Source organism: Sturnus vulgaris, chromosome 19, assembly GCF_052056855.1.
Source record: "Sturnus vulgaris isolate bStuVul1 chromosome 19, bStuVul1.hap1, whole genome shotgun sequence".
Classification (NCBI taxonomy): domain Eukaryota; kingdom Metazoa; phylum Chordata; class Aves; order Passeriformes; family Sturnidae; genus Sturnus; species Sturnus vulgaris.
The window spans coordinates 12,040,271-12,053,337 of NC_142261.1; the positions used below are offsets into that span (position 1 = coordinate 12,040,271).

The window sequence follows — 13,067 nt, forward strand, 5'->3', positions numbered from 1 at the left end:
ACGGAGAGAGGAGCTGGCTCCTCTTTTTGGAGAACTCCAGGCAGGCTGGACAGGGCTTGGAGCAGCCTGGGACAGTGAAAGGTGTTCCTGCCTATGGCAGGGGTGGAACAGGATGAGCTTTAAGGTCTTCTCCAATCCAAACCATCCCATGAGATATTTTTAATCCCCACTTCGATGTCTTTGAGGAGCTGGAAGCAATGCTGAAGATGGAGGCCATTGGTTGGATGAACTCTCCCAAAATCCAGATCCAGGTATCCCTCTCTGACCACTCCCAGATCCACTACACACTCTTAGCCAGATCTCTTGGATCCAGAGAGGTCCAGACCCCTGTTTGAGGAGTTTTTCTGTTCTGAAATCCAAATTTGATACTTTAAAAAGGAAAGAGGAATCCTGCCCTCCCCCACTGGTGCCAGGCAGAGCCTGGGATGCTGCCTCCCCTTGGAAAGAGCATCTGGCTGTTTGGAGAAATGAGAGGCACCACTGTTTTCTTTTGACTAATTTGATGATGTTGCAGTGCTCCGAGTGATGAAGCAGCAGGGAAGTTGCTGAGACAGCCCTTTCAGAAATTTCTCCAAAGCTTTTCCAAAAAGAAATTAAAGGGGAAAAAAAAAAAGAGCAAAAGGGAAGTTTGTCAGTTTGTCACTCGGCTCCTTTGAATTTCCTTGGCACAAGGATCTCTCTGACTTCCCAGGCAGAGAGCAGAGACAGCCCTGGCTGCTGCCATCCCACTTTGGATGGATGATAAGGATGGCAGTGCCCACACCTCGGGTGGCAGCTCTGGTGACACTGATAACATAATTTCTTCCTTCCAGGCCCTTCTCCTGGAATTCCTGAGCCTGAGGCTGTGTGGGAAGCTCACACCTCGGGAGAGAAATCCCTTCCTCTTACCTCATTCCCTGACTTTTCCTTGGGAATGGCTACACTTGCAGTGCTCCTCCTTCCAGTGCTTGGGGCTGGGATAAGCAGCTCTTGCTTATCTCTATTATCCCTGTTATCTCTCTCTTATCTATCTTATCTTAGCTCTTGCTTGCTAAGATTGCTGGGATGAGCAGCTCTTGCCTAACCTTTCTTTTGCCCCATGGAAAACCACATTCCAGAGGGCATGGCATCCTCAGAAATTAAAATTCCTGTGCTTCCTTCCCTGAGGCAGTTGGATAAAAAAACGTGCTGGCTGCAGGCTGGAGGGTTCAGCAAGGTCTGACAACAGCAGAGGGAGAGGGATGGGGCAGGAGGAGGAATTTGTGCAGAGGATGGAGCAGAGCTCAGGAAGGAAGCAGGAATTTTGAAGAAGGAATCATTCCAAAAGCTGGGATGCACTCCCTGGAGTGTGCCCAAGGTGGGAATTGCAGGGTGATCAAAGCAAGGAACAAATGGGAGAGGGGACGTGGGTCAGCATGGAAGGTGGAGCACGGGAAGAACCTGTGGAACGATCTGGAGAAGAAAGTCAGGAATGTGCCCAGCACTGGGATCAGGGACTAATGAGCCGAGCAAGCTGTGGCCTCGAGGAGTCTGTGAAATATGAGGCTGGAAAATGCCTTTGAGGAGACACTGACACATAAAGACCTGGGAACAGATCCAAGCAGTCCCAAAATCCCACCAGCACAGCTCAAAATTCAACCAGCAGCGAGCTGCAACCCCTGCTCCTGTCCCCTCCCAGCCACTCCCAACGAGCACCTGCAGGATTCCAGGGGATTCCTGAAGAAAACACAGCTCAGGAGTGCTGGAATCACACATGGAATTCCTCCAGGATCACACCTGGGTTTGTCTGCTGGGGTCACCAACAAGGAGAGGGGCTGTCCCATCCCGGGGGATGCACAGAGGGCTGAGAGGGTGAAGGGTGATTTGGGAACTGCTCTGATATATTTGGGGGAATATGGAATATGGAATCCACCTGGGGGGAATATGGGATATATCGGGGTGGAATATGGGATATATATGAGTGGAATATGGGATATATCTGGGTGGAATATGGGATATATCTGGGTGGAATATTGGATATATCTGAGTGGAATATGGGATATATCTGGGTGGAATATGGGATATATCTGGGTGGAATATGGGATATATTTGAGTGGAATATTGGATATATCTGAGTGGAATATGGGATATATCTCGGTGGAATATGGGATATATCTGGGTGGAATATATGTTTTCCAGGCACAAAATGCCTCTCTGGATCAATGACCAAGAGTGATGAGGAAGAAGCCTTGGCTGAGGGAGCAGGGGAAGGTTGTTCCCTGCCAGAACTCCCTGCACCCATTTCCAGGATAGCACAAATGTGGTAATTCCAGGGAATCTTCTTCTTTCCGAGGTTTGAAAGTTTATGTCCAAGTGCAGAAGAATGAAGAGAGATCAGAAATGCAAATTAAATGTTTTGAGCAACACAAAAAGATTTTGGAGGTCCTGAGGATGGTGGGTGGAAGAGAATTTTCTTTTTGTGAACTGCAAAATTGTGGGGTTTGTTCCAAGGCAAGCTGGAGCCTGAAACCTTGAAACCTTTGCTGAACTGAATTCCTGCTCTCAGCACGCTTCTCCCTCTTGGGGCTGCTGTCTGGACTGAAACTGCCATGTTTCCATCATGCTGCTCATGTCATGGAAGAGACCTGGGAAGGAAAATAAACTCTGGCAACTCAGTGGGGAGGGGGGGAAGAAGGAGGGAAGATGGGACCTGACAATCTCCCCAGAGCTCTGAGCGAAAAACAGACCTGGGTTGGCTGGCAGGGAGTGAATCAAACTCTATTTTTGCTTCCTAGCCCACGGTGAGGCTCATGGCAGAAATGCCAGCTCTCATCATACCTTGAGCCCCACATCCGTGCTCCCTTTGCCGACTGCAGATGGCCCGAGCCGAGGAGCAGCCGTGGTCACAGCCAGGGACACGCCCCGAGGGCACACGGGGAGGAAAAGCCAGCAAGGAGAATTCCCTTGGGGAATGCAGACCGTGGGTGCAGGCCATGGAGAGGAACTGATTATGTCCCCAAAGCAAACTTAAGATCAATCAATCAATCAATCAATCAGTCACAGGATGGATTGGAAGGGACCTCAGAGAACATCCAGTGCCACCTCTGCCATGGGCAGGGACACCTCCCACTGTCCCAGGCTGCTCCAAACCCTGTCCAGCCTGGCCTGGGACACTTCCAGGGATCCAGGGGCAGCCACAGCTGCTCTGGGCACCCTGTGCCAGGGCCTCCCCAATTCCTTCCCAATATCCCATCCAGCCCTGCCCTGTGACAGTTTGAATCAATTCCCTTTATCCCTTCCCTCCATGCTCCTATAAGAAGTCCCTCTCCACATTTCTTGTAGGCTCCCTTCCAGTTTTCCTTGGAAGCAACACTGGAGAGAGGAGCTGGAAGCCCAAAGCGTCAGGTGTAGTTTGAATTGTTTTTGCCAATTGTTTTGAGCAAGAAGTTTTTGGCTCCGTGTGGACAAGCTCAGCCTTGTGCCATTCCTGGGAACGCTGTCACAGCTCCATGAGCCGGATCAGCTCTGACAAAGCACCTCAGGCTGGGAGGGTCAGCACCAGGCAAAGAGGAGACAGAACAGGATTCATCCCAAACCCACCAGCTCCAGCTGGATCAACACACAAAGAGTCCAGGCTGGAGGTGTCCAGCTCAACCTTGAGCGAGGTTTTGGGTGTAGGCAGAGCTCAGTTCCTGTGCTGCTCCTGCCTGGAGGAGTCACGGCCACGCCCGGGAGCTGCATCCATCTGAAAAGGCTCGCTGGGGTTTTTCTGGCATTTCCTTGGCATCGACCAACACTCTCCCCAGTCATCCACTCCCCGTTATTCCCTGACCTTTCTGCACTTCTCCTGCCATCCAAGAAAACTCAGAGTGCAGGAGACCTTCAGGATGCCCTGGCTCTGTGTGAGCCCGAGCCGAGGAGATGAATCATCCACATCCCCATCCCACAGAAATGCCCTTTGCCCTCCATGGCAGCTCCTGGCAGCTTCTCCCTGCAGTAAATCTCTGCTCCAGCCTGGGTCTTCTCCCTCACACCGAGTCCTTCCACAAGAGCCAGGTGGCAGCTTTTCATCAAGCAGGAGAATTTGACTGAAAAGTGGATTTTCATCCCCAAGGTATAGAGATTACAAAGATTTGGTTTTTATTAGGCTATTGGGAAAAAAAAAAATTGGTGAAGCCCCCGCTTTGCTGCTTCAAGATCCTTCAGTTTAAGTAAAATCAAAGTGAAATCAAAATCAAAGCATTTCTGTTTAATCTCTGAATAGAAGAGACTCCATGAAGCAAAGTCATGTTTTTCTCCCCTCCCTGTGGCTGGAGCAGAATTTCCTTGGAGATCCTGCAGCCAGTGGGATGGGGACATGGTTTGGTGAGGCTGTGCCTTGTACAATCCCAATATTTGGGATTGTGTCCTCTGGGGGCTTTGCTGGGCTGTGACTCCCAGGTCCCTGAGCAAACCAGAGAGGATTTTGAAGCCCCCCTGCACATTTTGTATCCAGTCATGACCCTTTTAATGTCTCAATCCTTAAACCAGGCTCTCTCAGGCTGGGCTGGTGCTGGATCAAAGCATGCACAGTCCAGACAGGTTTTTGGAGAGCGTTCTGGGCTCAAGGGGTTAAATCACTTCCCATTGCACAACAAATTTTCAAATATTCCAAATTCCAACAATTCCCAAGTGAACAAGACCTGGAGACTACTTGTGGTGGGCAGGCCATGGCAGGAAGGGCACTCAGACACTGGCACCAAGCCCAGCAGATTTTTTTTTTTTCTCTCTGACTCAGTGTGAGCACCCTAACAAGCTTTGTACTGTGTCCTCCACGGGAAATAGGAATAAATTGGGAGAGCAGGAACGACATGAAAACAACTGAAAATAAAACAAGGAAGGTGGGGAACACAGGGGGTGTGGGTGGGACTGGGATGGGAGCGAGTGGGAGCTCAGCCTTGGCTGGGAGCCCATGAGGGGACCCCGCTGGGGCTCTCCCTTCTTGTTTCTGATAAAGAAAAATGAACACAATTTTTTTTTCCTTTTTCTAAGAAGTCTCTACTGCAAGAGAGCCTGAAATTACAGAGAACTTGAAATTACAGATCTTTCCGTGGCTGAGCCACAGATCTGCAGCTCCAGCAAACCTTTGGGGCTTTTCCAGCCAGTCAATAAGGGAGGGCAGCCACAACCTGCTGCAGCACTTGACACTGCTAAAATGTGTTTGGGGACTTGGGGAAAAGCAACAGGAAAAGGCAACCTATGAGTGTTAATGAACGGTCAGGAGGAGAGGGAGCTGGTACTGAAAAAACCCAGCTGCAAACAACAGCTTTGTAAAGCAGGGAGGGCCCCGGAGCAATGAGCTAGAGCTCAGGGAAATGCTGAGGAAAATCGGGAGCTGTCCCACTTTTTCCCCCCTCAACAAGATGTGGGACAAGCATTGTCTACATCCCCACCCATGCACACCAGTCCTGGAATAGTGATCTGGCTCTAGAAGGAGCAGGGGCAGATCCATCCTGGCATTTCCACAAGGACCGGCCGTTCCGAGCTCTGGATGGAAAACATCTCCCCCCTTCCCACCAAGGGCAGATCCCACTGCCCCTGCCCTTCAGATGGAGCTGGACTGGGGCTTTCCTCCCCTCTCCCAAAAGGTTTGGAAACTCATTTCTCCTGGGGAGCACCATTCCTGCCTTCCCTCCCACAGTTTAAGCGGATTTCAACTGGGGAGCTCTAAAGTTCCACAAGGACAGGAATACCATGGACCTTATTTGGCAGGTGGGGAAACTGAGGCACTGGATTTTGCTTCAACTTAAAACAAATGGAATTGAGGACATGGAGCAGAAATTCAGCCCAGCCCAGCCCATGATCCACCACATCACACAGCTCAGCTTTCCGTGAGATGTTATTCCTGATCTCCTCAATTTCCCATGCTTACATCTTTCTTCCACAATCTTCTCCCAATTTTCCATCTTCCCCTCACCCACCACTTCCCCCTTTCTTGCATCCCTTCCTCTCCATCCCCACCCTGCTGTGCCAGCAGCAGCCAGCTGTGGGGAGGTGCTCACCGACACCTCGGAGAGCCAAAACCAACACGTTCCACCAAAGATAAAAAATGGATTTAGGGACCTACCAGTCCACCTGGACTTCTATATCCCGTGTCTCTACCTTGGAGGGCGCATCTCCATTGCTGTCCTTACTGCTGCTCTTCAGCAGGTCCAGGACGGGCTCGATTTCTTTGAGCAGCTCATTGTCTTCCACGCCGCCGTTGAGACAGGAGTGACCACAAGCCCCATCCTTGCCCTTCCCGGCGTCTTTGCCGCCGGGAACAACACCGTTAACGTGGACCATGGGCTCCACCTCCTTCCCGATTTCCCTGCTCCACAGGGATCCCATGGCTGCTGGCTGGGGCTGCTCTTTGTTGGCGATGCTTGGGTTGGACAAGTCAACCGCCTTCGGAGCCGGGCACAGGGGTCTGGTGACACGGACTGTTTTGGGCGTCCCGTCCCCTGTGAAAGTGGTCTCCAGGTGAGTGGTGAAGCCCTCGGGGCCGCGCAGGATGAGGACCACGTAGGTCTCGGAGGCGATGCTTCTCAGGATCTCCAGCGCCGTCTCATAGCTCATGTCCACCAGGGGCCTGCCATTGACGGCTAAAATGATGTCCCCAGCCTGGATGAGGCCACTCTGCTCGGCAGCCCCGCCCCGGATCAGGTCGGAGATGATGACGGGCGGTTTGCTGACGCGCTCCTTCACCAGGAAGCCGAGGCCGCCCACCTTGCGCTTGAAGAGCCTCACCGAGATGACGTTGGGCTGGATCTGCTGCACGCTGAACACATTCTCTTCCATGGCAGCCCCCTCCTCCAGCCCGCACTCCAGGACCTCAACACCCGCTGGGCGCAGCGAAATTCGCTGTCGGAGGCGCTTCCCAACGCCGGGCTGGGAAGGGACAACTCTGGCTTTTAAGGAGCAGGACTCACTGGAAAATTCCCCTGGGCTTCGGCTGCAGAGGGGCTTTGTGCGGCATGCTCGGTGGCACTGCTCTCCGAACAGGAGAAAACCGGGAATGTCACTCCTGGGAAGTGACTCCTGTCACTCCACGCTAAGAGCAGGGTGGGCAGGGCTGGGCATCGCCTGGGGTGGGAAACATTCCAGCTTCCAGTCAGCCGCTGGTCCTGGGCCGGGCACAGAGGGGGAGGCAGCCCGCTCGCTTCACCGGCATCCCCGCCGACGGTGCGCGGGCTTCTTTATCTGGAAAGGAGGGAAAAAAACCAACAAAGGAGGGAGATAAGCGAGGCAGGGCAGGCACAAGTGCCTGCTCAGCACAGGGCTCGGCACGCCACAGGCACCCCGTCCCCACAGATGTCACCCCCAGGGCTGCGTTTGGGAGCCAGGCTGAGCCTCGCAGCGCTCCGGGCTTTGTTTCCTCCACCTCCCCCTGCGAAAATCGGCACCATCTGTTGGGCGGGGGCCGCGGGGGGAGCAGGGGGAGCGGGGAGCCCTGGAGGGGCCGCTGGGCACGGGCGGTGCTGGGCAGTGCTGGGCAGCCGGGCGAGCCTGGCACTGCCCGCCCTGCAGGGCTCACACACACACGGGGAGCCGCGGGAGCTCGGCCGCGATTCCTGCCGGCTCAGGATCCCTTTCCATGCGTTTTCCAGAGCATCCAACAACCTGATGGGTGAGAGCCAGCCAGGGGACGGGCATCCCTGCCCGGGAGGAAACCTGTTCCGTGGGTGCTGTCACTCCGAGGTGGCTGCAGGAGCAGGAGGAGCAGCCAAGAGCACAAAGAGGGAAGAGAAGAGGCCGCTCAGCTCCCCTTTCCCAGTTAGAAAAACACTTCCAAAGGGAACTGCTTTTAAGGCTGGCTGCAGGGATCACCGCTCAGCTCCTCCTCTCCCCATATTTGCAGCCTGGCATGGGGAGAAGGAGGCGACGCTCGCACTCCCCCGAGCCCAGCCCTGCCATCCGGCTCCGAACTGTTCCCGCACCAACTGCTCCAGGAGGGGAACCGTGGCGAGGAGAACACGCCCGGAGCTCATCCTGCCCTCGGGGGAGCCTCGTGCAGCTGGGCACGGCTGCCAACAGCCCCCGCAGGGCTCGGGGAGTCACATCCCATTGACTCCTGATGGGACCCTTGTTCTTACATGGCCACGCTTGGCTTCTGTCACTTCTGCTCCCAAAGCCTCTCCGCGCTCCCCTCGCGTTTCTCAGATGCTCTGGAGAACGTTTTTCTCCAGTACCGTGCCCTGACACTTTGCATCGAGCCAGCACCTTCTTTTCTTTTTTAACATCTGAGTTCTGGGCAGAGAACAGAGGGCACTTGTTCTGCTGGAGGCACTGACATGGCAAGGAAAACAATCTCCTCTCTCCCCATACTCAGGGCAGCGCTCGCACCTTCAGCCCTGCTCTGCCGGCAGCTCCCTCCTGCTTCCAGATGGGACAGGGCTCTGAGGAGCAGGGCAGTGACACCAGCGCCACTTGGGCACGTTAATCCTCATGTGAGGAATGCTGCTGACCCCAGGCTGGGCTTTTTAGCAGCGAATTTGGAGTAAAACAATTAGAAATCCATAACCCAAAACGATGAGTTTAACCCCTGGGGCCGTTCCCCTGCTGTGACTCGGCCCTGCAGGGCAGCAGCAGCAGCAGCAGCTTGCAAAGGGTTAAATGCCACTGGGTCACATCCTCAAGGGCTAATTAACGCCCTAATTGCCAGGTTACTTCCTGCAAATGACGCTGGATCAGGACCCCGGGATGAGCTGTGCCACCTCTCAGGGCTCGGGCAGCAGAGCAGGATAGGGAAGATTCCAGTTTTGGGAAAGATGGAGGAAAGCAGGAATTTGCTTCTACCAGACAGGTTGTGTCTCTTTCCTTCCCTCCTACCCCTCCATCCCCTCCCCATCCCGACCCCACTTTCAGTGGGGCCCCAGCCGAGTTTTCCCCTCTTTCCCAGGCTCTTTGGGAATCACAGCAGCAGCTCCCTTCTTGGATTTTCCTGACCCCGCTCCTTCAGCCCAGCCCCACTACAAGGTGACTGTCACCCTGACGTCCAGGCACGGCACTGAGTCACACCAAACTCATCCCAACGCCTCGGCTGACGCACTGGCGACAAAGGTGGCTCTGGAAGCAGCCACGGGAGAACGGCACAGTAGCTTCCTGCGAGGGGCTCCTCACCCCGGGCCAGGTCTGTGTTTGCACCGCCTGGCACGGCTCCCCGCCACTGCCGGGCGGCCCCAGCCGCTCCCACGGGCAGATGTTGCACAGCTGGACGGGACCGGGGATGTCCTTCAGCGCCGCTCGACCTTACAGCGGGACTTGCTGAGCTCGCTGGAAAGAGCTGAGGAACCCCGGTGTTTAATCCCTCACTCTTCTCCCACCGGGATAATTTCCAGCTACTTCCATGGAAAAGCTTGTCATTTATTGTGTGTGTTCGTCCCCAGCCTGCAATCCCATAGAACACCGGCATTTCTAGGGGCTCATCGTTCCCGGTCCCCAAACCCACCGACACCTCGGCATTCCTTACAAAAGGGATGAGAAGAAAAAAGTAGATTTTAAGTGATACTTCGACACCCATACAGGGATTTCTCCCTTTTTTCTGCTGCTCTTTAGAGTCAGGAAGGTGAGAAAAGAGCCAGAAAGGAGAGGGAGGACAGACTGGCTCTAAGCCCCTCAGCCTCCTGCTCCTTTAGGAAATAGTTGGATAAGGATTTTCACAAATCATGGCATCATTTACGTTGGAAAATAATCTTAAAGATTATTAATGATAATCATTGAGTATGATTCTTTTCCGACTGTCAAGCCTTGCACAAACACAGACTGGAGAGAGGAGGGAGAATTTCAGGGAGGCAGGAGACACCAAGAGTGCTCGGAAGATTCCCCCAGGAGGGTCAGGGCTCTCTTGTCCCAGCTCGGGGGTGTCCCAGGTCTGATTCCAGAGGGGACACACATTTCTGATGGGACCCAAGAGGTTCAACCCTGCTGAGCTCTGTGAGCCCAGAGATTCCCAGCTCTCCCTCCCAGCACCAGGAGAACTCTGATTTATGGACCCCAGAGCCGGGTCAGACCTTGAAAAGCTACTGGAGGTGCCAGGTCTAACTCCTTAAAACAGTGAGAGCAGGGTGGTATTTCCCCAGGGTGGGAACACTTATTTCACCCCAAAAGAGAGCCAGGAGAGGGCAAATCCATCAGCAAAGCCGGGCTCAGCTCTCTGCTGGAACAAACCTCCACGGATGGTGCCACCCACTCCCTGCCCTTCCCAAAGCATAAACCCAACTCAAAGTGCAGGAGAGCAGCAAACCCTGCAGAGGGGCAGCGCCCCAGGCAAGCCTTTCCCCCGATCCCAACACCAATCCCTGGGAACATCCCCCCTGTGGAGGCTCTCAGGGAAGAGCAGCAGAGCCCGCTCCCCTCCGGCAGCGGTGAAGGCGCTGGCTCAACAAACACACCCGGATCACATTCCAAGAACAAACTCCAGCACAAATGTTAAATGGGATGATTTGATTCCCAAGGCAAAGCGGAGGAGAAATCAATCTTGGGAGATTGTTTAACACAATCTCCTCACCCTGCCGGGCAGGAGCCTCTGGCTGTGCCGTGCTCCACGCCCGCCCCTGCCGTGGCCACCCGCGCTGCCCTCGGCCTCACGAATCCATTTGGAGCCCTGTTTTCCCGGTGATAATGGCTCCTGCATTTCTGTGCCAGCTTTAAATGGGCACCGTTGTCCTCTTTAATTAGCTTTCCTGGGATTTACAGCGCTCGAGGAAGAACCCTGGCGTTGATGGATTTATGCCCATTTCATTTTTACGACCCACGGAGCATCGGTGGATGGGATGAGGAGCGCTGGGATGCAACATATGCACAGTTCCTGTAAAGCTGCATGGCTGTGCCTCCAAAAAGGAGCATGCAAGTGATTCCCTGGCAGGCAGCTCACCAGTGCCAGCAGTTCCATGCTCCATCCCCACCCAGGGCCTCCTTGTCCACAGCCTTTTAATCCTGGAAAAACTCAGACAATATTTCCCTGATGCCTTAAACTTTAATATTTTTCAGATTCTGTATGACATTAGTGTATAATTCTGAACTCTATATGGAATGCTAGTTAGCTTGCTTTACATTTTGGTCAGACTAAGCAATCCTTCTGGGCCTGGGGACCGAGGTCATCAACACAGCCCCAGGCCCAAAAAGTGAAAATTCACAAAAGTGAATCAGGGTGGAAGAAATCATTATCTGAAGCTATAATTGGACAATTAACCTCTGATATGCAGATAGACCAGACTGATATCCATCTGAGAAACTCGTGGCCTTCACCCATCCTGGCTGTAGCCTCTGCCAGGCTTTGCACTTTGCCCAAGGTGTATCCTTGAAGGCCTTTAATAAATACCTACTTTATTCTTTTAATTCTGTCTGGCCTCTGTTCTAGGTGGCCACACCAAGGCATCACCTCCAGCTCTAAATATCCACCTCCCCTCAGCCTTCCCAAAATCCACACAGGAAGGGTGAGACATTTTCCCTTCAGAGTCAAACGATGGCTCCGCTTCTCCCTCCCCATTCCCAGCCAGGCTGGTTGGGAATCATTATTCCAGCAGGGCTGGGACTTTGCTTTGCCCCCAATAAATCTGATTTCCACCAGGAGTGAGCAGAATGAGGCACTTTGCCATCTGTACAACGGCCTGGTGCCAGTGCCTGCTGACCTGAGCTGGACACCAGCAGCCCCTGCAAGGACACTGCCAAAGGGATGGAATGCCAAGGGCTCCACCCTGGAGACCCCCTCACCTCCCCGTGGCTGTCTGAACCCAAAACATTCCTGTTCCTGCAGGAAGAGCAGTTAATCAGATAATAGAATAGAAATAAATCCATGGCCAGACCTCAAGAGGGTTCATCTGCCTCTAATCAGGGCTTGTTTCCTGGAAAACAAACCACAACTGTTTGCTCGTGTTGGGATAAATCTGCCTCAAAGCCCCGGGACCTGCACAATTATCAAATCCTGGCACTGGGTTTGGTGTCCATCCCCTCTCCAGGGAATGAAACAGCCAAGGACAGCCTGGTCCTGCTGGCACAACAGCCCCTGGAATGTCGAGGCAGTTAAAATGATCCTTGCAGATCCCTTCCAACATAAATATTCCATTTTTTCTGATCTGATCCTATCCCATCCCATTCAAAGCAGCGTCCTGCACACTCCTGATCGTGGAACAACAGTGCTGGAGGAGGCAGAGCCACCCCAAAACTTTCCTGCAATGAGCAGCCCCTCACCCCTCCCGTTCACCCCACCCAACACAACCCGAGCAGACCGCACAAAATGCATTTTAATGTTGCCAAGACAACTGTGTTGACAAAATCCCCCTTTCTCTTTGGCTGCCAGAACCAGGGTTTTGTTGTAATTTGGAGTTCAGGACTGAGCAGATTTCTGCACCACGCCTGCCATTCCTCTTTTGCTGTTTCCTACAATATTTTCCCGGTGCCTGCGGTGTGTGGCTCCAACAGAATTTAGATAAAAGCCTCAATTCTGCCGCTCACCCCATCTTAAACTGATGTTCTTATTAGGGCTTGGCCCATCTGTAAAACCTCAATTCTGCCACCATCAATTTTCTGAGAGGCTTGGAATTACACCAGTGACTCCAGCGTGACAAATTGGAGCGGTGTTAACACACCGCCACTTTGTCCTGGAAGACAAAATAGGTAGGGAGGAAATAAATGAGAAAATGCCACTTGATGGATGGTCTGGCAATCCAATCGCAGCACGAGAGGGGAACTGGGGCTCCATTTAGGGAAAAAACCCAAAAGAAAAAGAAAAATTTAAAAATCACAGCAGGTTGGCTGGAGCTGTAATAGCTCTGGAGCTGCCAGTGAGCATCAATAAAGTCAGGGATGGAGCTCCCAGCTCTGAGTCCATCCAGGAATAAACTCCTGGTCCTTTTCAGCCACTCACGTCCCCTCCTTTGCTGCTGACCCCCCAAAATCCTTCTTGCACGGCATTAAATCTCCCAATAAATCCTGTTGGCACTGGTTTTCTAAGGAGTGACTCATATCCCCGTTTAAAACCCTTCGGAGAAGATCGTGCTCCAGGCTGCACAACCCCCAACCCCCAGGCAGATCCCAGAGAAATTCTGCCCCTGACACAGCTCTGGGATTTCCTGAGTGCTGTCACCATC

General features: G+C 53.2%; 1 protein-coding gene across 4 annotated transcripts in view; it reads right to left on the reverse strand.

Moving 5' to 3' along the window:
* NOS1 (nitric oxide synthase 1) overlaps window positions 1-7,112 on the reverse strand; it is a 48,059-nt gene extending 40,947 nt beyond the window's left edge. For 3 of the 4 annotated variants that reach the window (XR_015807621.1, XR_015807622.1, XM_088175851.1), the window contains exon 1: window positions 6,065-7,111. Coding sequence is in view for 2 of the 4 variants with exons in the window: in XM_088175851.1 (XP_088031977.1) it covers window positions 6,065-6,777 (713 nt within the window). In the remaining 2 variants the exon portion in view is untranslated. Of the gene's footprint in view, window positions 1-6,064 lie in introns of all 4 variants that reach the window. The other variant, XM_088175852.1, reaches the window with a different exon arrangement.
* Window positions 7,113-13,067: the final 5,955 nt, after the last annotated feature.